Source organism: Protopterus annectens, chromosome 5.part1, assembly GCF_019279795.1.
Source record: "Protopterus annectens isolate FY-2018-M chromosome 5.part1, PAN1.0, whole genome shotgun sequence".
In the NCBI taxonomy this organism is placed as follows: domain Eukaryota; kingdom Metazoa; phylum Chordata; order Ceratodontiformes; family Protopteridae; genus Protopterus; species Protopterus annectens.
The window spans coordinates 566,593,876-566,620,734 of NC_056736.1; the positions used below are offsets into that span (position 1 = coordinate 566,593,876).

Consider the following 26,859-nt stretch of genomic DNA (forward strand, 5'->3'; position numbering starts at 1 on the left):
AGAACAAATATGTATTCTTGTAAATTAAGTATTCCTTTGCTGTACACAATCAAACCAAATGATAAGCATACTTATAGCTAACAAAATTCAGTCCTTTCATCCATTGATATTTTCTTCAGCAGAAGCACTTCCGTTACCTTGCAGACAGACACATCTATGTTTGTAATGGTATCCTCTGACAATAAAATCACCAGACATCCTTTTCATTCCTTTTGGTTGTCCCTTTATCCCTTAAACATAGTACTGTAGTACTGACTACCATAACATATACCTACCAGTTCTTTATGGTTGCATGGAATTCTAGAAAGTACAGAAGGCTGTCATCATACAGTAGTAGAAAGAGGACAGTATTTTAAAGGTGACATTCACATATATTTTGGTTGAAAACACATGGACATGGTCAGGTACGCTTTTTGCGCAGTGTGAAAATAGGGTGTTCCACATTTTGACTGTTTGCCACACATTGCAATGGTCTGTGTTCCATATTGGCCTCTTATCAGATTGAGACCTATGAGCCAAGGTTGAGTGGGATCTCTGAGCTAGAAAATTTAGAGCTACAGGGATGTAGCTGGTTCGGAAACACGTTTCCCTTTGGTTGAGAAAAGTAATCTCTTGTCATCAACTTTAGTTGTGTATTATTGTCTTTTACAACATTAGGAGGCTTGCCTGATTGGCATCAGTCCTGCTGGATTCATGTCAGTAGTTGGTCACATGCAGGCTTTTCAGTCCTTCAGATTGTGCCTGTGAGCACTAGCTCCTTGTTACTGGCTCAACCCTACACATACTGTCTGTGTACATGCATGTACAGGTTGGAGCAAATGAGAGGTAAGGGATATCCTTTTCAGTTTCCTTTGAAGAGTCAAAAGGACCCAGGGGATATTTTCTCAGGGGTAGTTAAACAGGAGTACCACCCTCCCAAAAAATGTAGCTCTCCAACAAATGAGCTCTGTTTCGGAGGCATTGAATCACATGAAGTCCTATATGGAATGGTATTCATCCCCAGTTTCTTTATTCAGAAATGTTTTAAAAGGTGTTTGGGCAAGAAGAGGGGAAACAGTGGACCGATTCCACACCACCTCCATCTCCATTGGACCGGTTATCAAGGAAGGATGGCATATATGCAGCCTGGAAGCACTCACACTGTGCTTCTGCTGCTCCCAAGAAAACAGATGCTGTGTATAAAACGCTGTTTGAATGAAGCAAGATCTTGACCTCTAGGTGTTGGGTTCCTGGCTGATTACCTTGATCCAGCATTGAATGCAGTGATCATAGCACTTTGCTTGTCCAAAGCCTTGGATAGAGTAGAAATGCATTCTCTTCCATGCTGGGACTCAACAATTTTTGTTTCACTTGAGCAGGCTTTAGTCCTCCCTTGTGGATTAGGCATTGCTAAAACCTTTGTCCTAAGGTCTGGTTCAAGGAAGAATTTATAAGATTTTTTAGTTTTTTGGCTTTCACAATATGCTGTGTTTAGTTAGAGCATATCGTCCCTTAAGGACTGATCTATTTGTGCCTGCGGTATTCTCAGTTAGCCTTGCATGAGACTGTTAGGATTTTTTTTTTAAACTCCAGAATGGGGGGAGAGAGGTAATCTACCTCTGGTGGATGTGCACAGTAAGTAAAGTACTTTAAGCTGCCAGTAGAGAGTTGCATATTAGAATATGATTTTCTTTCTTTTTTTTACCATTTCGGCAGTGGGAGTGGACTAACCCTTTTAATATGTTCTGTATATTTTGATTCGATTACCTCATGTCCTTTACTGAGGAATTTCTTACAGCTGTAGTTGGGTTAGGTTGTTTGGTGCCCCATGCAGGTCCCTAAACTGGCACCCTCACCCCCCAAACTCTTAAGTTGAGGACCACAAAATAAAAAAATAGGAAATCTCACTGCCCTGAACCTATATTAGAGCACTCAAATACCGTACACAAAGCACTTCACCACACCTCCAAGTGCAGTATCGCTCTTCATCCATGAAAACCAGTACTGCACTAATACATCACCGACTTCTGTCAGTCGCACCCCTAACCCTTTGCACTTGGGGCATCCATCCCTCCACCCCACCCCAGCTACATCTGTGCTTCTTTATGAATTGTATTGTGTATAATTTCTTTTTTTATTAACCTGCTGGAGACACAATGTTACCTCCCTTTGATTCTCATACTTTGGTGGTGTTTAACACCTACATCTAGATCTCAGTCTTCATGGAGCTTAAAGTATTTCACTCCTATTTCTAACCCATAGTTTCTTGTTAGTTTTGCTTCTGGCTATCACATCTTCTGTGAAGATTTATAAGCTGCACGTTCAGCTGAGCAAGGAGTCCCTTCTAGCCTTTTGTAAGAACACATTTCCCTGTCACACTATTCTAAAATTCCTTCCTACATTGCTTTTAGGCTCTACTTTGAACAGCTAATTTTGTTTACTGATGTATTTTATTTTCTGTGGTGATGCTGTGTAGAACGGTTAGTGTAGATAGCATCAGAGAATTATTTTTAGTAAACATCACTTCCTAGACAGCTTATGCAATTATCTCCTTAAAGGCAGAGAAAGCAGACTGCTAAGCGGATATTGTAAGCCTGGTGTGGGCATTGTATCAACAAACATTATACCTTTGTGGAGAAGTGCAGTTAGGAACTGTCATACCTCACTGAGAACATCAGCAGCCCGATCTTCTTCGTGTTTCACTGTTGCAGTCATCACCTGTGGGCTATCCCTTCTGTGGTAGCCCTCAGCCGGCCCGCATACCAGACTCAATGTTTTTGTGCTCCGGCTGCTGTCGCCTCTAGTCTGACGTCAGGTCGTCAATACCATAAAGCAAGACAGCCGACGTTATTACATCAGTCTTTCTTGTCGTGGAGCCTGTAGCAGATGTGGTTCGCACAAGTGCTAGTCGGTCGCTACCAAAAGTCAAATTTCTGCTGAAAACGTCTAAAGCTAAGTAACCCCATTGGGGACCCTTTTTTCTTGCTCCAACAGATGTCCGAAAAAGTTAATTGTCTCGCCTGTGGAAAGCAGATCCCACACAGAGACTTTCATTCTTACTGCATCACTTGTTTAGGCCCAGACCATGACGTCCATCATTGCAGGTTTTGTGCCCTATTTAATGCGAGAATGATTCGCCGTAGAGCTCTTTTTGTAGACAGTTATTTTCGTATTCTGTCTTTGAATTCTGATATGGCAGTTTTGTGCCCTACTTAATGTAAGAACGATTCGCCATAGAGCTGTTTTTGTAGACAGTTATTTTCGTATTCTGTCTTTGAATTCCGATATGGCGTCCGTTAGCCAACCTTCGGCCGACATTCCAAAAAAACATAGATAGAGACAGGCCACACAAGGCTAAGCCATCTGATGACGGTACCGCTAAGCAAGTAGTCAGTTCTCCAGAATTCAGTGAGGCGCTTTCGCAGCCCTTGATGCCTGACTCACTTTCTCCGTAGGCCTCTGCTGAGACCCTTTCGGAGTCTGGTATGCCTCAGAAATCTACTTCATCTTCAGGGCCTTTGGCTGTCTCTCCCTCAGTTGGGTCCGGAGCAGCGACGGAGGCACCAGCTTCCGAGGAGGCCATTCGCACTAACGATTCTAGACAAAAAACTGTCTACTCTTCTGACTGTCGTTCCTCAGAGACCAACGGATTCTCGTAGGCCTCGAAGCCAGGCCACTTCTAGGAAATCTGCTTCTAGTCACCATCTTGCTACTGCTCCCCCACCCTAAGCTCAAATGCTTAAAATGATGGAGGATCTCATCTCCCTTATCTGAGGTACTCAAGCTCCCACTCCTAAAAGGAAAAGGAAAAGGGTTCCTTCTCCAGAAACTGACAGACCAGGAGTCTGAGGATTCTGATTATTCTGCCTTTGAAGACTAACAACAGCCCTTAACTGTTTGAGGATTCAGATGCAGAGGAATCCATCCTCTCTGCCTCCCATCCAGAGGACCTCTCTGTCGGGGAAAACCCTTCACTCCCTCAGGGAGCATTTTCACTGGGAATCTCAGGACTTGCCCACAGTCAAAAAAACGACTTTGAGAGTTTCTGGACCTGCCCCAGCACAGAACCCTGTCCATCTTACCTATTGTAGAAGTGGTGGATGATGTTTTCCTTTAACCCAGTTTAGCCCTTGATGCCCTGCCTCCTGCCCCAGCTAAACCTGACAGATACTAGAGAGTACCGGATTCTCACAAATATCTGTACAGGAACCCTGCTGCAGACCCTGAGGTCATTACACAGGGACCCAAAGGAGCTAAGACTAGTTCTGCCAAGAATCCTCTTCCTTCTGACAGACTCCAGAGCTCTGGACAGATGGGGTAAGAAAGTATACACCTCTGCATCCTTAGCTGTCAGAGCACTCAATTGTCAGTTCCATATGTTAAAATATCAACAACACACTTTGGAATGATTAAAACAGAAGATTGCTTCCTCCCCTGACGGTGCCAACTCAAAAGAGTTGGCAGAATTACTACACACTGCTTGTCAAGTGGCCAAACACTCATTACAATGTGGATATGATGCCCTGGAAGCCTCTAGCAGTGCGGCATTGACAGGATCTGTTATTAGAAGATATGCATGGCTGAAGGAACATCCTCTCCCAGATCATATCAAGTCTAAACTTATCGATGCACCCCTAGATAAGGAATGCCTATTTTGGGGGAAAGCAGAAGAGGTGCCTAAGATGAAAGACCAAGCAAAATCTATGCAAACAGTAAAAGATTTCTTTCAAGTTCAACCACCCAGATTCAGCAGGAACTTCCCCTCTAAACAGTGGGCCTTTCCTTTCTTGCTCCCAGCAGACAGGGCCAAAGTAAGCCTCGCAGGGACAGGACATCCAGGCCCCCATCACAGGGCCAGCAAGGAAGCAAACAATGGACCACTTCAGCCTCCAAGACAGGGAGTTCTAAGCCAAGCTTCTATGGTAAGCACTCGGAATGTCTCTCCCTCCCACCTCTGCACTTACCTCCTTTCACTCATCTAAAACTAGAAGGCTCATCCTCTTCAAGGACAATTGGATCTCTATAACCAAGGACCAATGGGTATTAAAAATCATTTCTCAGGGATACAGGTTCTCCTTCAGCGAACTCCCAATTCCAAGAGGGTACCCAGACCTCCCCCGAAACCAGTGGGCTGAGGCATTAAAACAAGTAAAAACCCTAATATCCCAGGGGCCAGTAAAACCTGTCCTTCCAGATCTAACAGGAAAAACTTTTTATTCCAGAATATTTCTTGTTTCCAGAAAAGAGGGCACTTGGCCACATCCTGGATCTGTCCAAACGGAAAACCTCCTTGGTGGTCCACAGATTCAAAATGCTAACTTTGCAGCAGCTCCTGCCTATGCTTGCTCAAAATGCCTGGCTGGTGACACTAGACCTAAAAGATGCCTACCCTCCACAACCCCACCAGGGAATCATGCAGAAAATTCCTGCACTTCAGAGCAGGCAATCCGCACTTTCAGTTCTCTGCACTGCCCTTTCGCTTAATTACTGCTCCCAGAGTATTCACCAAATGCTTGGCCCCAGCTATAGCTTTGTGCAGACAGAGAAATGTACAGATTTACCCTTACCTGGACGACTGCCTCATTCAGGCGAACAGCAAACAAAATTTGCTCCAGGACCTTCTCTTTCCCTGGGGTTCACCATCAACGAGAAAAAAATCAAAGCAAAACCCCAGCAGAAAAATTGTTTTCCTGGGAGTTGTGTTAGACACAGCAACCCTAATGACCTTCCTATCCCCAGAAAAGCAGAGTTTCCTGCCTCTTTACTTCACCCAGCTGGCTTCCAGAAGTCACCTCACTGCTAGGAAATTCCTGCAAGCCCTGGGATACATGGCATCTTGCATCCTCCTCATCCCTCTCACCAGGCTTCACATGAGAAAGATCCAGTGGTACTTAAAGAACCTTTGGTGTCAGCACTCTCTCAGTCCCTACAGACCACCCAGTCACTGATCCCCTGCATAAGGGACAAATTTCTCTAGTGGACAGGGGTCTGTGCTGTGAACAAGGGTCTTCTCTTAATTCTCCACCCTCTGGCCAGACTGACACCTTCGACATAGCTTGGGGTGCTCACCTAGCAGGCAGGTGTACCCAAGGCTTTTGGAATGCCCAGCAACTCCACTTGCACAACAACCAGTAAGAAATGATGGCAGTGCAAAATGCTCTGGCTTCCTTCCAACCCTATCTCAGGCCAGGGGTCCTCCTTATAAAAACAGACACCACAGTAATAAGTGGTACATCAACAAGCAGGGGGGCATCCAGTCTTACCCCCTGTGCAGGTTAGCCATGAGTCTGTGGCCTATGGCCACCTCCATGGGACTACACCTAATTGTATTGATAAAGGATTTTATCCGAAAGCTCTGCTGTTTGCATTAAAGTGTTTTTTTCCTACTGAGTTTTTCGTTTTGTGTATTGGAAGGTGGCATCTGTTTTTGACTACACCTAATTGCCCAGTACTTACCAGGGATCAACAACACACTGGTAGACCATCTAAACAGAAACTTACTGGACCCCCATGAATGTCAGCTCCACCGGGAAATCTTTCTGCAAAATTACCCAAGAGTGGGGGACCTAAGAGGTGGACCTCTTTGCCTCACACCTCAAACACCAGCTGCCCAAGTTTTGCACCAGGGAATATCACCTCCTAGCATGGAAGGTGGATGCCTTGACCTTCCCCTGGAGCTCCCTCTTTGTGTATGCATACCCTCCTCTGCCCCTTTTTCCCAATGTTCTGATCAAAATAAGAGAGGAGAGACCAAAGGCCATCCTCATCGCTCCAGATTGGCCCAGACAACATTGGTACCCCTTACTACGCAGTCTGACCCTACAGCCCCTCCAAGCTGCTTCCCCTAAGGTCAGACCTCTTGACCCAGGAGAGGGGGAAGGTACTGCACTCAGACCTACAGACACTCAAACCTTCTGCATGGCTCATACACTAAAAACTAACAAGAAGTAACGACAGGTCCTGGACATCATCACAGAGGCCAGAAGGCCCAGCACAAGAAAATCGTATGCAGGAAAATGGAAAAGATTCTGCTCCTGGAAGCAATCAAAAGGGGCCAGTACCTCCCAACCTTCCACCCCCCCTCATCCTGGCTTACTTAGCAGAGTTGCTCAATAGTGGCCTCTGTTTCTCCTCTATTAAAATCCATGCCTCGGCCATCTCTGCCCATTATGATTCAGACCCACCCCTCTTCTCTCATCCATTGGTTAAGCAGTTCTTCAGAGGGGCTTCTAATATCAGGCCTCCCAGAAGACCTCCTCTTTCACCCCGGGGACCTGAATTATGTCTTAGAGAAACTAACCTTACCTCCTTTTGAACCTGTCGCTTTAACAGAATTGAAATATCTCTCCTGGAAGACTGCCTTCCTACTAACTTGTCACGTCTGCCAGAAGGGTCTCTGAACTTCAAACTCTCATGGCGGTCGAGCCCTTCAGAATTTTCCATGCAGACAGAGTCTCCCTGAGGACTAATCCCTCCTTTATGCCAAAGGTGGTATCTGATGTGACCCTTAACCAGGCCATACGCCTTCCCACCTTCTTTCCTGACCCCCAAAATAAGGGGGAAAGAGTTCTACACTCACTAGATGTTCACAGACAACTCGGATGCTATCTGGCCTGCAGTAAGCCATTCAGAAAAACTGACCAGCTTCTTGTAAGCTTTGCCCCAGCGGCAGAGGGGAAGCCCATATCCAAACAAACCATTTCCAAATGGATTTCACACTGTAACCATTTCTGTTACAGACTACATGGGAAACCCATCCCTAGGTCAATCCGTATCCACTTCACTAGGGCAACCTCCACTTCCACTGCCTTCCTCAGAGGAGTACCTACCAGGGACATATTGGAAGCAGCCACCTGGACCTCTGTCCATACCTTTACAAAGCATTACCACCTACCTCTCTTTTCGAAGTCTAGGGCAGGGTTTGCCTCTGCAGTGCCTCCTGACCCATACCTATGACTCTGTCCTTCCTTCCACCCTTTACCTCAGCTTTGGGAATCCTCCCACAGGTGATGACTGCAACAGTGAAACATGAAGAACATAGTATAGTTATGTGCACTTACCATAAATGTAGATGTTAGAGTGTATTCACTGTTGCAGTCTTTGCTTCTTTCCCTCCAGCCATTCCCCTTTTCTCATCTTCCCCTAGTGGGAAACATGCTTCCCAGGGTGGCTTAGCCACCAGGACTACTTCTCTCTTTTCCCTTGTGCTTCTGACGGGTTAGGGCAAGAAAAACTGATGTAATAACGTTGGTTGCCTTGCTTTAAGAAAAACTGATGTAATGACGTCGGTTGCCTTGCTTTATAGTACTGTGACGACCTGACTGCAGACTACAGGCAGCAGCAGCCGGAGCACAAAAACATTGAGTCTGGTATTCTGGTCAGCTGAGGGCTACCACAGCAGGGATAACCCACAGGTGGTGACTGCAACAATGAATAACACTCTAACATCTACATTTATGGTAAGTGTACACAATTGTACTTTTGGCTTTTTTTTTTTTTTTTTTGTTTCAGGAGTTTGTCCGGTACAGTCAGTAGGTAACATCCCCTACTCTCACTTTAACCAAGTATCACAGATTAGATTCTGCACCCAAGACTTTGACAGGGTTTGGAAGAGCAGTCCTGAGTGGACTGCGTCATTAGGAGAATCCCACTTTTCCGCCACTTTTTGGTCACTGCTCAATAATCTGTTTTTGTAACCAGGAAAGGTTAGTTATGTAGGTATTTGTAACTTCAGATCTTAAAGGAATTCATCATCAGCAAGAACTAACCTCTACCACCCCACACCCCAGAATTTTGAGTATTTATTTAATTCTTTTAGGTCTTTCAAGTGAGTTGTTATTTGTACTGGGGAGGGAAAGATTTTTTTTTTTTTTTGTCTGGTATGTGTTTCATCAATGCAAATTAAATCCGAACAGAAGTTGTCAAACAGATTTAGTTAAATCCTGATTCTATTAAAGAACAGGCAACGTAATATGTGAGATCTCGGAACTTGAGTGAGGGAAAGAATGTTTCCACTTCCTCCAGGGTAGGACGGTCTGGAGTTAGTATATCTAGAGATGTAGGCATGTTTTCTTTTTTATTAAAGTCAGTGTTGTCAGCTACCAGCTTTTAGTACTGGTGCAGTTTGAGATGGTTTATGGAATTACTGTGGATACTCTTTGGTCGGGGGGGGCAGTACATCCTAACAAAGAAACCAATAGGGGGTGGGAGTGACTGTCCACCCCACTTGTAACATGGTTTATTTTTATGGTGATAAATGTTTGCCATGCAAAACAGCGGGAAGGAAGCTATCTGTAAACACAGTACAAGGTAGGGTAGAGCTAAAGGTTAATGCTATTCATTTCTGTGCTAAGAAGCAAGACATACAAAAAAAAGATGACTGAAGCCCTTTAATACCTGCAGTTTTGCAGTGAGTGCATTCTCCTCTAATCTATACGTTGTGTACAACTCAGCTCTTGTGGCACTATCACAGCTGTTGGGTGCAATCCCAGTAAAGGTTCAAGGTACTAAAATGTAATTTTAGGGAAAATTTCAAGGTACTAAAATATAGTTTTAGGGAAAGCATATTTCTCCCATCACGTTTGACATTTGCCTTGTATGCCAGTAGTAATTTGTTGGCTTCCTGTGGTGGATTCTTATTTTTGTTTTGTTTCCTCTGCTTTAGTTTGTTAGAGGACCGAGTGACCAGACTTCATGGACAGCTACAGAGACAGCAGCAGCAGCAATTGCTTTCCTCACCAGGGCCAGGGTCTGTTGACAGCAAGTTGCTTGATGATTTGTATGAAGATATTCACTGGCTTATATTAGTTGCAGGTAGGTTAACTTGCGTTTTACAGATGTTAATGACTATATATCGAAAAGGGATAAAATATTTCTCAAATCCTCATGGAGATCATTGATAGATATTGGCTAACTTTCCCTAAATGCACCCCATCACTTGTGTTCACTGATGTGAAAATTACTATGTTTTAGTTCTTAGTTGTGCTTTTTATTCGTCGGCAAAATTGTGTAGGCAGGAAATTAAGGAGGCACATATAAGATAAACTGCAGAATGTTGTTGGGTGGAGGGGTGGAGATGTGCTGTTATTGTCTGTTAAATTAGCATAACCTAGCCCCCAGCAGAAGCCACAGATCAAAGCTCTTCAATCAGCAGTTGGGATGGCACTTCTTGGAGTACTTTCTCTCTTGCTCATTAGAAATATTTGAAATATTTACACTGTGGGAAATGTTTAAACCAAATGTGGAGGAGAAAGACTTCTGCCACCAGATGGTTTGAGTCATTATATTTGTGAGGCTTTTATCAGAAAAGTTAAATTGTTGTATGAAGAACATTTTGTTCGAAAGATTGATATTTTATAAATGGGTTATTATCCATTTGCTGTTTGGCATGTCCTCATTTACAAATCCTCAACAGTTGTGTGTCTAGCAATTAACATTCAAAAAGTAGTATGCTGATTGGTCAGCCCAACCAGTGTGCCTGTTGTAAATCGAGAAAATACCAATGGAAAAAGTCAGGCCACTAAACTATCATTGAGAGGCCAGACTTTTTTAATTGCTATCTCTTACACAAGCATTACTTTTTGAAAATCCTGGAATGTGTGGCTTCAGGAGTGGACAAACATTTAGGTTTTTTAGACGTGCAAGGTATTGCCAGTATGAGTTTACAGCAACTTCAGCAATACCCATGCTTATTTAATGCCGACTCAATAGAGTTTCTATGTTTTCTTATTAGTGTGTGACAGAAGTGGCCCATTCTTTTTTTAAAAGACCAAGTGCAATTAGTTCACAATACTGGAGTAAAAGAAGTTATGTTCTTATCATAACGTCCCTTCTGAGTTGTTGCTTCATTTGTCTTCAACCTGTGGGTTTCAGATTTGTCATCAGATCCAGCTTGGCCATATACTCCAGCCTTGGAACCGAAAACTGAGCTCCTCCTCTCCTACCCATAATTCCCCAGTCTCCCGACACCCCTCAGATCAAGTTTGCTGCTGCTAAGAAAAAAAACTATTACTTAAACACAACCAGGTGTCAGCCACACCATACAGCAGAATACATCAGGGACTCAAATGATACAGTAGTGGAAGAAACCTGAATGATTCATAGGTGTTTACTAGGCTAACAACCACAAGGGCCTTTTTAAGCCTAGCCATGTATCCCAAATCTCTGACAAGTTCTGATACCCTTGATAAGTTTAAGCATGGGCCTGGGAGATGAACCATTTACAGGTTGCCTGTTTTCATTAGAAAGATAGGTCCCAAACCAAGGATGAATTTCCAGTTTCATATCCAGTTGTCCTAGTTGCACTTGAATTGAGTTAGGGAGCAACTGTGCTTCACATGGATGGGGAGCCTGCTCCATAGACAGGGTAGTCTCTGGGATACATACCTAGCTCTCCAGCAGCTCCTGTTTATATCACAGGCAAGGTTTAAGTCTTTAGAATGGGTAATTCTGGTACTGTTTGTTTTGTGGATATGCAGGAGGTCCGTCAGAGTGGGGTCTAACAATGCCCTATATGCCAGGCATAGATCTCCCCTCAAAAGCCTGTAGGAGATGGGACTACAGGGATATGGCCTTGAGGCGGTCTGCATAGGACATGTTACTTGCGCCTTGTGTTCTTTTAATGAGGAACCTGTGTGGACTTTCCAGTTGTTGGATATGCCTGGTTTGGTACATACTAAAGGGTGCATTGTACTTAGTGATAGGTCTGAGGAATGCTGAATACAGTGGACCAGTGACTTTCTTGGACCTAGTTGCTATACCTTTGTTTATAAGTTGCGCAACATAGAATGATTTCCTCATTGCTGTAGACACGTGATGATCAAAGGCTAAATTATTGTCTGTGTGTGACCCCAAGTCCCTGACTACTGGGTCAACACTAAGGAGTGCATTGTCAATATAATAGCTACCAGAGAAGGATGACTTCCCAAAGGATACGGTTATGCATTTCTTGGCATTTAGTTTTAGTCCATGGCTCTGACACCAGTTATTTGTCTGTCTGTCCGCCCCTCCTGGAGAACATTTTGTCAGTGTGAGATTCATTGCTCCTAATTTGCAATCATCTGCAAATTTAGTCAGCCAGAGGCCACTGACATTGGCCTTGACTTATAAGAAGTAAATGCCAAAAAGGAGTGGTCCAAGGACTGATCCCTGAGGAACTCCACTTGTGACTAGTCTCTTTGTAGAGGTGGACTCCCCGGTTCTAACTTCCTGGGTCCTGTCTATGAGCCAGTTGGCTATCCACTGGGTGACATACGGGTTTGTACCTAACCTCTTGAGTTTGTCAACAATGCCCGAGTGGGTTATTGTATCAAATGGCTTGGCCAGGTCAAGGTAGGCAGTGTGAATACTTTTGCCCTCATCCATTGCTTTGGTGACCTTCTCAAAAAGTCCACCAGGTTGAGTAGGCATGATCTGCCCTTAACAAAACCAAACTGGGTTGGGTCCAGTGTCTGGAGGTGTACTGCATCACTGTTGATCATCTCCATGATTCTTTCCATGGCTTTACTTACAAGACTAGTGAGACTTATGAGTCTGTAGTTTCCAGGGTCTGTAGGCGGCCCACCTTTGTGCAGAGGGATGATTGTTACCTTTCTCCATTCATCAGGCACAAAGCATACCTGGAGGCTACAGTTAAATAGTAATCCCAGAGGCCCTGATAGGTCATGTTTCTTGCTATTTAGAAGGCATCTTGGGATATTGTCTGGGCCCATTGATGCAGTGTTCTTGGTCTTAGAGACAGCATTAAGGACCTCTCCCCTAGTGACAGTAGAGAGAGATGTATTTGATGATATTTCCTGAGGGAAGATTGAGGGAGATCTCTGCCAAGTCCTCCCAGGACCTGAGGAAGGGGGAAGGAGGGGGGGAAAGGTTGAAGACAAATGAAGCAGCAACTGTGATGGAATGTTATGGTAAGAACATAACTTCCTTATCTGAAGTTGCCATCATTTGATCTTCAACCTGTGGGACAAGAGTTCCCTGCTACATAATCCCTGGGTGGTCCTCAAGGAAGGATATTCCGGAGCATGGCAGAGACCAATGAGGCCCTGCTCCTGGAACAAACATCCAGTTTGTAATGGGATATGAAGGTGTTGGAGGAAGACCAAGTAGCTGCTGAACAAATGTCATTGATTGGAACTTTGGATCAAAAGGCTGTGAATGTGGATACAGACCTAGTGGAACGGGCCTTGATCTGATTTGGAATGGGAATTCCCTTATTAGAATACGTCCGTGCAACACACTTTGAGATCCAATTAGGTGGAGTCACTTTAGTGATTGGTCTTCCTAATCTGGAGCTAGCAAAGGAAACAAAAAGAAACGTAGCTGTCTGTGGACATCAAGTAGGTGAAGCTTGTATTCTCCCTTGTTTTGGAAATTAGGGAAGAAGACTGGGAGAGTAATTTGGTTGATGCTTGCCTCTGAAGCAACCTTAGGCATAAAGGAAGGACTAGTGCAAAGAAGTCACTCTGTCCTTGTGAAAGACTAGATAAGGGGGCTTAATGGATAAGGCTTGAAGTTCAGAAACCCTCTTAGTGGAGGTGATGGCCACTAGGAAGGTAGTCTTCCAAGACAAAAATTGTAAATCAACTGTGGCAGCTGGTTGAAAGGATGCAAAAGTCAGGGCTTTGTAGGACCAAAGTAAGGTCCCAAGGGGGGTGTAGAATCTTTGACCGGAGGCTGAAGTATGAAGGCACCCCTCAGAAAAAAACTTCCATATTTTCATGGATGAAAGAGATGTAGAGGCTTCACCAATATGGAAATTCGAGATGGCCACCAACTGCACCTTAACTGTAAGAAAACTAGATCCACTGTTAAAGATGCGAGCCAAGAAATCCAGAATAGCTTGAACAGGAGACATAAGAGTCCAACTGATGCTGTTGCGCCCAAGTAGAATATCTCATCCATTTGCTGAAGTAAATTTTCCTGGTAGAGGCCTTTATGAGCTGCGATCAAAGTCTTCTGAACAAGACTGGGATAGCCCGTGAGTTCTAGCCAGCAATGGAAATGGAATAGCCAAGTGGTTAGCTTCAGGCTGAGAACATCTGGATGTTGATTGTCCGACAGCTAAGACAGAAGATCTGGGATAAGATAGAGTCCAAGCAGTACACACAAGGTGAGACTGCAGGAAAGGAGATCAGATTTATTGAGGCCAGAATGGGGCATTGAGGATGACTTCACGCTTCAACCGCTGAGCTTTCTGGACTAATTTGGGTATCGGGAAGAGGAGGATATGTAAGACCGGGGGCCAAGTATGGATCAGTGCGTCTCTGGCCAAAATACTCCATGCAAAGAGATCGCAGTAAGGTTGACCCCATTTCTGAAAGATCATGTTTGCCACTGGATGGTTGAGAGACCGCTCTTGAGGCATCAGGATGGTTCTGCTGAGTTTGTCCGCTAGAATGTTTGAGTTCCCTGGAATGTGCATCGCTACAAGAAAGTGGTTAGAAGAGATTGCCTACTCCCACAGTCTCATGGTTTCTCAACATAGGGAGTAAGACTTGGTTCCTCCCTGCTTGTTGATGTACCAGACAATGGATAGCAGTTGTTCCTGTGGGAAGAGAGGCATGAAGAGGTTGCAGCACTAAAAGGCCTACCCTCATTTCCAGGAAATTTATGTGCAAACTGATCTCTAGAGGAGACCAGGTGCCTTAGACTGACTGACCCAGCCAATGCCTCCCACTCAAGCTGGGAGTTGTCTGTGGTCACCCTGACCTTTGGAGGAGAGGGAATGAATGGTCATCCTACAAATCCTGAGATCAAAGCCACCATAGGAGAGGTTCCTTGCAGACTTGAGATAGTTTTATGAAATAGTCCATGGGCAGTTCGAGAAAGGACCGTTGCACCGCTCCAGTGAAGTATTCTCTTGTGAAGGTGAGCTTTAAGTAGAAGAGTCATGGTAGCTGCCATCAACTCCAGAGCTCTGAGAACGAGAAGGGGGGCAATCAGAATCTGAACTGAGTGTAGCTGAAGGAACTTTAATTCTGTTCTGGGGAAGGAGAGCTTTACATTATGTTGTGTCCAGTTGAGGCCCCTATAAAGTCTGATCTTGACCAGATCCAGTTGGGACTTTGAAAGCAAGTCTCATATACTTGCACAGTACATCATCAAAGAGCAGAATCAGGAAACAACGCAGAAGAACACCACAGCACAGTTGTACAAAGACATTATTTAAGAAAGAAATAAGTATTTTTTTCTTAAATGTCATTCTCCAATAACAATAACCGACTCTGTGGTATGATATATTAAAGATTTACCCATGGTTGACTGTTTAATCACTCATGCTTTGCCCTTTTAAGATTAAACCACACCAACCCTGGGTAAATTTTCAATACACCACACCAACGTCATTGGATGATTATCTTCATGTTTCACTGTTGCAGTCATCACATTTGGGTTATCTGCTTGCAGTAACCCTCAGTCGGCCTGATTATCAAAGTCTTGGGTCCAGCGTCGGTTGCTGTCATCTTCCGTGATGTCATGTAGTCAGGGGTATAAAGCATGCAGCCGTCGCCATTACATCAGTCTTTCTTTCCGTGTGGTGCCCGAAGCAGAAGCATTTCGCAAGTGCCGGTCGGCCGACTCCTGAAATTTTCTTTTTCGAGTTTCAGAACCAAAGTCTTCAACTAAAGCTAAGTACCCCACTGGGGAAACTTTTTCTTGCTCTAAATCAATGTCAGTAAAAGTCAGTACTTGTATTTCTTGTGGAAAGCAAATACCTCCTAAAGATTTTCATTCGTACTGTATTCCTTGCCTAGGCCCTGACCACAATGTACCTCGCTGTCGGTTTTGTGTCTTATTTAAACCACAAACTATTTGTCATCAGTACATTTTCACTATTAAATATTTTGATACTCTGTTCAATTATCCAGATATGTCTTCGGTAAGCCACCCGACTATCGACATTCTGAAAAAACGCAAAGATAAAGACAGAGACAGGTCACAAGCTGCCACCGATGCTTCTCCTAAGCTAGTCGCCAGTTCGCCGGTACTCAGTGAGGCACTTTTGCAGCCCCTGATACCCCCTACGTCAGATTCGCAGGCCTCTACTGAGACCCATTTGGAGTCCGGTATGCCGCAAGATTTTTCAACTGTGGAACCTGCGGATGTCTCTACCTTGGATGGGTCTGGAGCTGCTGTGCAGGCACTAGCTTCTGAGGGTATATTCAGGCCTACTGATTTGCATAGTAAACCAGCACCATCTTCTTCTAGGCCTAAAACTCGAACCATGCCTAGGAAACCGATGCCCAGACCGCATGGTCAGGCCTCTATGCCTAAAATACAAATGATAAGAATGGCTGAAGACCTTATTACTTTAATCAGGGGAAGCCAACCTTCCCCCTTTAAGAGACCTAGGACTGAAATTGATTATGATACTTTTGACCAGGATTCTGAAATTTCTGTCTCCTCTAATGACCAGGATTTACCCTTCTGTACCTATGAGGATTCTGATGCAGAGGACTCTATTCCCTCTGCTTCTCCCCCAGAGGATTTTTCTTTTGGTGAAACCTTGCATACTTTTAGGGAGCATTTTCAGTGGGAAAGCCAGGATTACTCTGATTCTAAAAAGAGGCTTAGAGATTTCCTACTCCTGCCCCAACACAGGCCTTTAGCTATCTCTCCTGTGTGGGACATTGTTGACAATGCCTTTTCGGAATCTAGCTTTGCCCCGACTCTCTGCCTCCTGCTCCCAGAAAACCTGATAGATATTACAGGGTTCCTGATTATCACAAGTTCCTCTTTAAAAATCCTACTGCGGATCCTGACACCATTTCACAGGGACCCAAGGGCATTAAGGCTACTACTGCCAAAAATCCTACCCCCTCTGATAGAGATTCCAGGGCCCTGGATAGATGGGGTAAGAAGGTATACTCCTCTGCAGCCTTGGCCATCAGGGCCTTAAATTACCAATTTCATATGTTAAAGTATCAGCAGGATATTATTGGATTGCTTAAACAGTAAATGATGTTGATTCCTGATTGTACTGAAAATAAGGATTTACAGGATTTAATGCATTCTGCTGAACAGGTTGGAAAACATACTTTGCAGTTTGGTTTTGATTCACTAGAGGCATCTTGTAGGGCTGCTGTCACCGGGTCTGTACTTAGAAGGAATGCTTGGCTTAAGGAGCAGTCTTTGCCAGATCATGTTAAAACTAAATTGCTGCATGCTCCCTTAAATCAGGACTGCCTGTTTGGCGACAAAGCAGTTGTTAAAAAGATGGAGGAAAAAGCTAAATCTATGCAAACTGTTAGATTTCTTACAATTGCAGCCTCCTTCTATTTAGTAGGCATTGGCCCTCAAACAATTTGTCCTTTCCTGCCTCTTCCAGGCCTTCTCAGTTCAAACCCAGAACCAGCAGAACACCCAGGCTTCAGTCCCAGGGTACGCACAGGACTAAGCAGTGGGGGGCTCCCACTTCCAAATCAGGGAGTAGTAAGACTCCCCCCTGTGGTAAGCTGTCTCAATGACTTAACTTTAAAACTTCCAAGCACTTCTCAACTGACTGCTCCTTTAGGGGGAAAGATTGCTCTGCAAGCAAAAAAATGGGAACTCAATACCCAGGACAAATGGGTTTTAAACAGTTTCCCAAGGATACAGATTTCACTTCCACATGTTACCAACCTCAAACGGTTGGCCAGATCTACCCCCAAATCAGTGGGCCGAGGCTCAAAAGCAAGCACTCTGTCTCTTAAGATTAAAGGCTATTCAGACTGTACCAGAAGAGGAAAAGGGACAAGGTTTCTACTAGAGACTTTTCTTGGTACCCAGAAAAGACAACTCATGGCATCCTATCCTGGACCTGTCTATCCTAAACACCTTTTTGGTGATTCCAAAATTCAGGATGCTAACTCTTCAGTTGCTTCCCATGATGGGCAAAGCTGCCTGGTTGGCAACACTGGATTTAAAGGAAGCCTACCTGCACATTCCAAACGGGGAATCTTGCAGAAAATACCTACGCTTCAAAGCAGGCTGCATGCATCAGTTCTCTGCACTGCCCTTTGGCTTATCTACTGCGCCCAGGGTATTCACAAAGTGCCTAGCTCCAGTCATTGCATTTTGCAGGCAAAGAAATATTCAAATATACCCATACCTGGACGATTGTCTAATTCAGGCAGAAAGCCAGGACATACAATCATCTGGCATTTGTACAAAAGGTGTTTAACTTGTCTGGGCTACACCATAAACGAAAAGAAATCACATCTGGTACCCTGTCAACAAATTATATTCCTAGGAGCAAGCTTGAAAACAATTTCCCAGATGGCTTTCCTCATGCCAGAGAAACAAATTCATTTGACAACTTACTTCAAACTAGTGGCCACAAAATCCCTGCTATATCTGCAAGCCAAATACTGCAAACCTTGGGGTTCATGGCCTTGTGCATTCTTCTAATTCCATATGCAAGACTGCTGTGAGGAAACTCCAGTGGTATCTAAAAAGCCTATGGTGTCAACATTCTCAGGATCTAGAAGCAATGATTCCTATCATATTTTGCCTACGGTTAGAATTCCTTTGGTGGGCAGAGGCCTGCCACCAAAACAAGGGACTATCATTCACTCTACCCCCTGGCCCCCAAACCCTAACAGACGCATCAGACTATGCATGGGGGGGGGCTCACCTGGCAGGGAAGTGCATTCAGGGCAAATAGAACCCAAGTCAAATGCACCTGCATATCAATCAAAAAGAAATGTTAGCTGTACAGAATGCTCTGACAGCCTTCAATGACCACATTCTTCCAGGACAATTAATGGTAAAGACGGACAACACCACTGTTATGTGGTACATAAACAAGCAGTGGGGTACCCATTCTTACCCCCTCTGCAGATTAATGTGGAATACAGCCTTGAGCTACCAAGTTCATCTACAGGCTCAATTCCTGCCAGGAAAATTAAATACACTGGCAGACGGATTAAGCAGAAATCTCATGGACCCACACGAGTGGAAACTGGAACCAAAGGTTTTCAACATGTTGATCAACAAATGGGGGATCCCAGATGTAGACCTGTTTGCCTCCCCCCAGAACTACCAATTGGACAAATTCTGCACAAGGACTCCCCACAAACAAGCTTGGAAAGTGGATGCTCTGTCCTTCAGCTGGAAAAATCTATCAGTTTATGCCTTTCCTCCTCTGCCTCTCCTCTCCAGAGTACTACTAAAGATTAAACAGGACAAACCAAGGATGATACTGATTGCACCAGACTGGCCATGCCAACACTGGTACCCCTTCTTGCGCAGTGTGTCACAGCTGGCCCCATGGCACATACCTCAGACCCCTACCCTGCTGTCTCAGCAGGAGAGCCAGATTCTGCACCCCCAGCTTCAAACCCTGAACCTGGCAGCCTGGCTAATTACCTAATCTCACTGTTACCATCCCTCAGTAAACAAGTGCTGGATGTCATTTGGGAAGCAAGGAGGCCTAGTACTAGAAAATCATATGCTGTAAAATGGAAACCATTCTATGCCTGGAACCAAACTCAAGGAATGGCCACAGCAGTGTCCTATTTATATCAGATTCTTCAATACTTAACTGAGATGCTTCACAAGGGCCTTTCCTTTTCCTCCATCAGAATTCACGCCTCCGCCATTTCAGCTCATTATAGGTTCATAGGTAGATACTTGGCTATCTGCCCTAGGGCATTTATAAGCCTAGCCAGAGTGTATTTGGCTTCCACCTCCCTATTAGATTAGCCAACTGTGCCTCTGTAAAGTAGGTCACAGAAGGTACCCTTTTAAGATTAGTTTACTGTGCCTCTGTCTAGCAGGGACACAGGAGAGATCCCAGGGGTGAATTTGCGATTTCCCATCCACGCATCCAAATTTCTCTTGAAGAAGGTCAGCGAGGGGCTATGTCTAACATGAATTGGGATTCTATTCCAGAGTGAGGGGAGCCTCTGGAAAATGAATCTGTCCCTCCAGCATGTCCTATTTATTTTTGTGCTGAGGTTTAGGTCCCTGGAGCGTGTAGCTCTAAGGGACTTGGATTTTTTGAGGTGGAGCATGTCCATTAATTCTGGGTTTGACATGGCTTTGTACGTCAGGCATAGATCGCCTCTGAGTAGGTGGTAAGCAACTGAGTAGAGCTGGAGTTTCTTTAGTCGAGCTGCATAGGACATCTGTTTGTAGCCCATGATCCTCTTGGTGAGGTACTTTTGGGGCCTCTCCAGTTGCTGCAGGTGTCTGGTAAGGTACATCCCAAAAGGGGCATTGTATTCAATTATGGGCCTGATGAGTGACGAGCACAATGATTTCTCTTGATCTAGATGCGAACCCTTTCGTGATGAGGTGGGCTATATAGAAGGTCTTTCTAACCACTTTGGCAACGTGATTATCAAAGGAGAGATTACTATCTACGTTGGTCCCCAAATCTCTAATTACTACTTCCGTACTTAATGGATTACCACCTATGTGGTAATTTGTGGGCACCTTGTTTTTCCCAAAGGGGATAACTATGCAGTTTTTAGCATGTAGCTTGAGGCCGTGGCTCTGGCACCAAGCATCCGTCTCTGTGAGACCCTTTTGGAGGATGCTCGTGTCAGCTGGAGATTCGATTATGGCCCCCAGTTTGCAGTCATCTGCGAACTTTGTCAGCCATAATCCCTCCGTGTTAGCCTGAACCTCAGAGAAGTATATACTGAACAAGAGAGGTCCCAGAACTGAGCCCTGTGGGACGCCACGTGTAACTGGTTTGGATTCGGACATGGCACCTGCGATTCTGACCATGTGGGTTCTATCTCTGAGCCAGTTTGCAACCCATCTTGTGATATAGGGGTTGATATTTAAGCTGGTAAGCTTATTTATGATGCCCGAGTGGGGTATTGTGTCGAAGGCTTTTGCGAGGTCCAGGTAGGCTGTGTGGACTACCTTGCCCTCATCTATGGCTTTGGTAACTGTTTCAAACAAATCAACTAGGTTTGAGGCAAGATCTGCCCTTAAAGCCGAATTGGGTAGGGTCCAGTGTCTGGAGGCTCCCAATGTCTTTGTTTATGAGTTCCATGATAATACGCTCCATAGCTTTACAGACCAGACTAGTCAGGCTTATGGGGCGATAGTTTACGGGGTCCGTTGTGGCACCACCTTTGTGGAGTGGGACCCCTGTAGCTGTACTCCATTCTTTGGGTACATATCCTGTAGTAAGGCTAAGTTTGAACAGTGACTTAATGTGAGGGTTCAGTTCTTCTTGGAGCTCGTGTAAGAGACACAGCCTGGGACACCGTCCAGTCCCATAGATGCTGTGTTTTTTGCTTTGGAGAGGGCAGCTTTCACCTGTACATCTGTGATGTCAGGGAGGTTACATTCAGTTGGGATAGGCGTTTGCTCCTTTGGGGGGGAAGGGGGAGGGGGAGTTTGTGCTGAATCTGTCTGCCAGGATGTTGGCTATGTCTGTAGGTTCGGTATATTTTGTACCGTTATGCAACAATTCAGAGCATATCTGGGAGTTTCCACCCATGTTTCTGACATAACTAAAGAAGGCCTTGTGATTATCTTTAGTGTCTAGGGCAATTTTTCTTTCGAAACTGGCCTTTGATGATTGTATGAGGGATCGAAGTTTCTTGCTAATACTGATCAGAGATGCCTTCCCTTTTTGGAATTTGCTCTGTCATGTAGTAGCTTCCTCCTTCTGTTGTATAGCTTATTTATGGCCGGGGTCCACCAGACCGGTCTCCTGTTTTTGGAGGAGTGAGTCTTGGGTTTTATTTGGGATAGCACAATCCATGCATTCCTGCAGGTGCTCATAGAATGCATTTGTAAAGGATTCTGCGGATTGGGCTGTATTATCCTCTGGCCCAGGGGCTTTGAAGGATTCCACCTCAGTCTTGAGAAGTGCAAAGTTGGCTTTTGAGAAATTCTTTACAGTGATTTCCTTGGCTGGGGGTGGGGACGGGATATGGATGTCCAGGGAAATTTGTTTATGGTCTGATCTAACCAATGAGGGGTTTACCTCTGGTGTGGGACATAGTCCCCATGTTGGTGATGACCAGGTCCAATATGTTGTTCCCTCTTGTGGGAGTGGTGAACAGTTGTTCCATTGCGTTAGAGTATATAAATTCAAGGAACCGTTGGGCGAGGGTGTTTGGGCTTGAGTAGTTTTCCCAGTCAATGTTTGGGTAGTTGAAGTCACCCAATAACATAGTGTTTGGAGAGACCTTCATATTCTCCAGTGTTCTCAGGAATGCCAAGTGGGGTTCCTGTAATAGGGAGGGTGTTCTGTAGCAAGCTACAAACTGGAAGGCAGTTTTGCCCGCTGTTAGTTGCACATGGATGGTTTCTGATGCTTCGTGCAGTGCCACTAACCTGGAGGTGTAGGTATCTTTGATGAATATAGATACTCCCCCTCCTTTTGTGCTTCAGTCCGAGTTTTGGGGCCGAAACGCATGGTATGAGTTGTAACCTGGTAGTGCTGGGGTGCTCTCAGGAGCCTTGAAACAGGTTTCTGTTACTGCACAGACATCTATTTTCTCCATACTGAGGAGAGTCTCGAGTGCGTGCATCGTGAGGTTTAGACTTCTGGCATTGAGTAGCATTACCTTTAGTTTTTTTATCTTTGGGTTGTCTATGGAGGTGGGTTTGTCCTTTGAGCCTTGCCTAAAAAAGGCACTATGGGGGTGGCAAGAGCCTTGGCCAGTATACGAAAGCCTAAGGGTGACGGGTGCAAGCCGTCCCCAGCGAAGCAACGTGGCTTGTTGAGCATGTGATCCCAGGCTGACAGACACTGGATCCCCTTTGAATGACACCAATACTTTAGCCAATTGTTGAAACTGATCATTTTGTCTTTATACTGTGGCATCATTCTTGGTCTGGGCAAGATGCTACTCAAGGTCAGGGACATACCAGCCTGGGCTACATGGTTAGAGAACTTCTCTGTCTCTCCATGTAGTCCAGGGAGGTACGTCTCAGGTCATTCACACCAGCATGGTCAATGACAGAGTCATACTTGTACTTGCTTTGGAGTGACCTGAGTGCTTGCGTTATTTGGCGGATCCTAGCACCCGACAGGCAGCTTACAGTGACCTTCTCCTTGTTCAGTCTGGTGAGTGGGACATCAGTGTGCCGGACAATAGAGTCCCCTATAACAAGTGTGTTTGGTGTGTTGTTTGGCCTTATGGGCTGTGACTGTGAGGCACACTGATTTTGTGAGATATGTGATTTGTGGGTATTGTTGAGGGGTGGCTGTTGCTTGGATATCTGCTTAGGAGGTCTTTGCTGTTTAGGCAGATTTTTATTTAGAGCCTCCGAGTATGTTTTTGTGCGTTTGTGTTGGGTATGCAGATGCAATAGGTCTGTGTGAGACTGGATCTGTGGTGTGGGTGGTTACCGTTTCCTCCTGACTGACTGTGCCAGTCTTGGGTTGAGAGAGCTCTGCCTCCAGTTTGGCTGTGTAACTGCATCTCTCACATGTATTAGAGTTTGTTGGAAGGAGGAGAGGGTTGTCTGTGTATGTAAGGCAATTGTAACATTGCCTCAAAATTCCCAGATTCACCAGCTGGACTGGAGAGTAACCTTGAAACTGACCCTTGGACATACCAGATTAGTATAGGGCATCCTGTAACATAGAACCCACCCCTCTTTTCTCACCCACTGCTCAAGCAGTTCCTCTGAGGGGCCAAAAACTTAAGACTACCCAGGAGAGCCCCAACTCCAGCCTGGGACCTTAATTTCGTATTGGAAAAACTCACTCTTCCTCCTTTTGAGCCAACTGGATGCTCCCTTAAACCAAGACCGCCTTTTTGGCAACAAAGCAAAAGTCGTCTTCAAAAGGATGGAGGAAAAAGTGAAATCTATGCAAACTGTTAAAGATTTCCTACAAGTACAGCCTCCCAGATTCAGTAGGCTTTGGCCTTCAAAGAACTGGTCCTTTCCAGTCCCTTCCAGGCCTTCTCGGTTCAAACCAAGGAACCTGCAGACCACATAGGCTACAGTCTCGGGCTATGTACAGACCTAAGCAATGAAGGGGCTCCAACTTCCAAAGCAGGGAGTAGTAAGCCATCCTCCTACGGAAAAATGGCACAATGACTTAACCTTAGCCCTTCCATGCCCTGCTCAACTACCTGCTCCCTTAGGAGGAAAGCTCGCCCTGCATGCATAAAACTGGGAACTCATTACCCAGGACAAATGGGTTTTGAACATTGTTTCCCAAGGATACAGATTCCACTTCCATACACTACCAACCCCAAATGGTTGGCAAGACCTACCCCCAAATCAATGGGTGGAGGCCCAACAGCAGGTTCTCTCTCTTTTCAGTGTCAGGGCTATTCAACCTTTCCCAGCAGAACAAAGGGGACAAGGTTTTTATTCAAGACTTTTTTTCTGGTACCCAGAAAAGAACTCCTGGCATCCTATCCTGGACCTCTCTATTCTCAGCACCTTTATGGTAGTTCCAAAATACAAAATGCTAACCCTTCAACAGCTTCTTCCTATGCTAGCCAGGGATGCCTGGCTGGCAACCCTAGACTTAAAGGAAGCTTACCTGCACATCCCAATAAGGGAATCTTGCAGGAAATACCTATGCTTCAGGGCAAGCAGAGAAATATTCAAATTTTCCCATACTTGGACGATTGTCTGATTCAGGCTGAAAGCCAGGACTTGCTGTTACAACACCTGGCAGTCGTAAATAAACTTCTAACCTCACTGGGGTACACCGTTAACGAAAAGAAATCTCACCTAGTACCCTGCCCAACAGATTGTATTCCTGGGAGCAAGCTTGAACACAACTTCCTAGATGGCATTCCTCACTCAAGAGAAGCAAATTCATTTGACAACCTACTTCAAACTATTGGCCACAAAACCCCAGCTATCTGCAAGGAAAATACTGCAAGCCCTGGTGTTCATGGCCTCTTGCATTCTACTAATTCCATATGCAAGACTGCATATGAGGAAACTGCATTGGTATCTAAAAAGCCTATGGTGTCAACGTTCTCAGGACCTGGAAATAATGATTTCTATCATTCCTTGTATCAAAACAGAGTTCCTTTGGTGGGCAGAGGCCTGCCACCACAACAAGGGGCTCCCTTTCACTCTACCCCCTGCTGCCCAAACCCTAACAACAGACACTTCAGACTATGCATGGGAGGCTCACATGGCAGGGCAGTGCTTTCAGGGCAAATGGAACCCGAGACAGATGCACCTGCATGTCAATCAAAAAGAAATGTTAGCTGTACAGAATGCTCTGACAGCCTTCAAAGACCGTATTCTTCCAGGACAACTATTGGTAAAGACAGACAACACCACAGTTGTGGTACATAAACAAACGGGGGAACCTACTTTTACCCTCTATGCAGACTAACCATGGCTCTGTGGAGCACAGCCTAGAGCTACCAAGTACACCTACAAGCTCAATTCCTGCCGGGCAAACTAAATTCACTGGCAGACGACTTGAGCAGAAATCTCATGGACCCACACAAATGGAAACTAGAACCCAAAATGTTCAAACTCTTGAACAAATGGAGGACTCCAGAGGTAGACTTATTTGCCTCCCCTCAGAACTACCAATTGAACAAATTTGCACAAGAACTTCCCACAGTCAAGCTTGGAAAGTGGATGCCCTGTCTTTTACCTGGGAAATCCTCTCCGTTTATGCCTTTCCCCCACTGCCTCTCCTCTCAAAGGTTCTTCTTAAGATTAAACAGGACAAGCCAAGGACAATACTGATTGCACCAGACTGGCCACGCCAGCACTGGTACCACCTCTTGCGCAGTATGACACTGCTGCAACCATGACACCTGCCTCAGACCCCTTCCCTGCTGTCCCAGCAGGCGGGCCAGATTCTGCACCCTCCGCTTCAAACCTTGAACCTTGCAGCCTGGCTAATTCCTTGAGCTCTCCTCTAGCATCCCTCAATAAGCAGGTGCTGGATGTCATTCTGGAGGCAAGGAGGCCTAGTACTATAAAATCTTATGCTGAAAAGTGACTTCCTGGATCCAGGCTCAGGGGATGGGCACGATGGTGCCCAGTTTACCTCATATTCTACAGTACTTAACAGAAATGCTCCACAAGGGCCTGTCCTTCTCGTCAATTAAAATCCATACCTCTGCCATTTCAGCACATTATAATACTGAGCCTCCCCTCTTCTCTCACCCCTTGCTAAAACAATTCCTTAGAGGGGTGAAAAATTTAAGCCCCCCCCCCCCCCCCAGGAGAGCTCCCACTCCAGCCTGGGACCTGAGACCTTAACTTTGTATTGGAAAAGCTCACTCTTCCCCCCTTTGAGCCAGCTGCAACAGCAGAGTTAAAATTCCTTTCTTGAAAAACAGCCTTCCTTCTAGCCATCACTTCAGCAAGAAGAGTGTCTGAATTACAGGCCCTCATTTTCGTGGAACCCTTCATTCTCTTCCATGTGGACAGGGTTTCCCTCAGGACTAATCCTTCTTATATGCCCAAGGTGGTGTCTAGTGTGGCCCTAAATCAGTCCATTCATTTGCCTACTTTTTTCCCTAATCCACAAAACAAAGGGGAATGAATACTGCACTCTCTGGACGTGTACAGACAACTTAGATTTTATTTGGACTGGACTAAGCCTCTCAGAAAATCTGAACAGCTGTTAGTTTGCTTTGCTGCAGGGGGCAGAGGGGAAGGCCATTTCAAAGCAAACCATTTCCAAATGGATAGCCCATTGCATTCATTTCTGCTACAAGCACCATGGAAAATCTACCCCACGGGGGATAAGATCAAATTCCGCCAGGGCTGCATCTACCTCTCTGGCTTTTTTCAGAGGAATCCCTACCAGAGACATCCTAGAAGCTGCTACCTGGACCTCTACATACCTTCACCAAGCATTACCACATTCCTATCTTTTCTAAATCCAGAGCTGGATTTACCAATGCAGTCTTGCAGAGCTTAATAGCTGGACCTAATACTCCTTAACTTCCTCCTCCCTTCCTTAGCTTTGGG

General features: G+C 45.2%; 1 protein-coding gene across 1 annotated transcript in view; it reads left to right on the plus strand.

The window, feature by feature from the left end:
- XPO4 (exportin 4) overlaps positions 1-26,859 on the plus strand; it is a 1,500,264-nt gene that overhangs the window by 1,014,656 nt on the left and 458,749 nt on the right. The window contains exons 13-15 of the mRNA XM_044073186.1: positions 9,644-9,806; positions 14,077-14,097; positions 15,986-16,002. Of these exons, the coding sequence (XP_043929121.1) occupies positions 9,644-9,806; positions 14,077-14,097; positions 15,986-16,002 (201 nt within the window). The remainder of the gene's footprint in view (positions 1-9,643; positions 9,807-14,076; positions 14,098-15,985; positions 16,003-26,859) is intronic.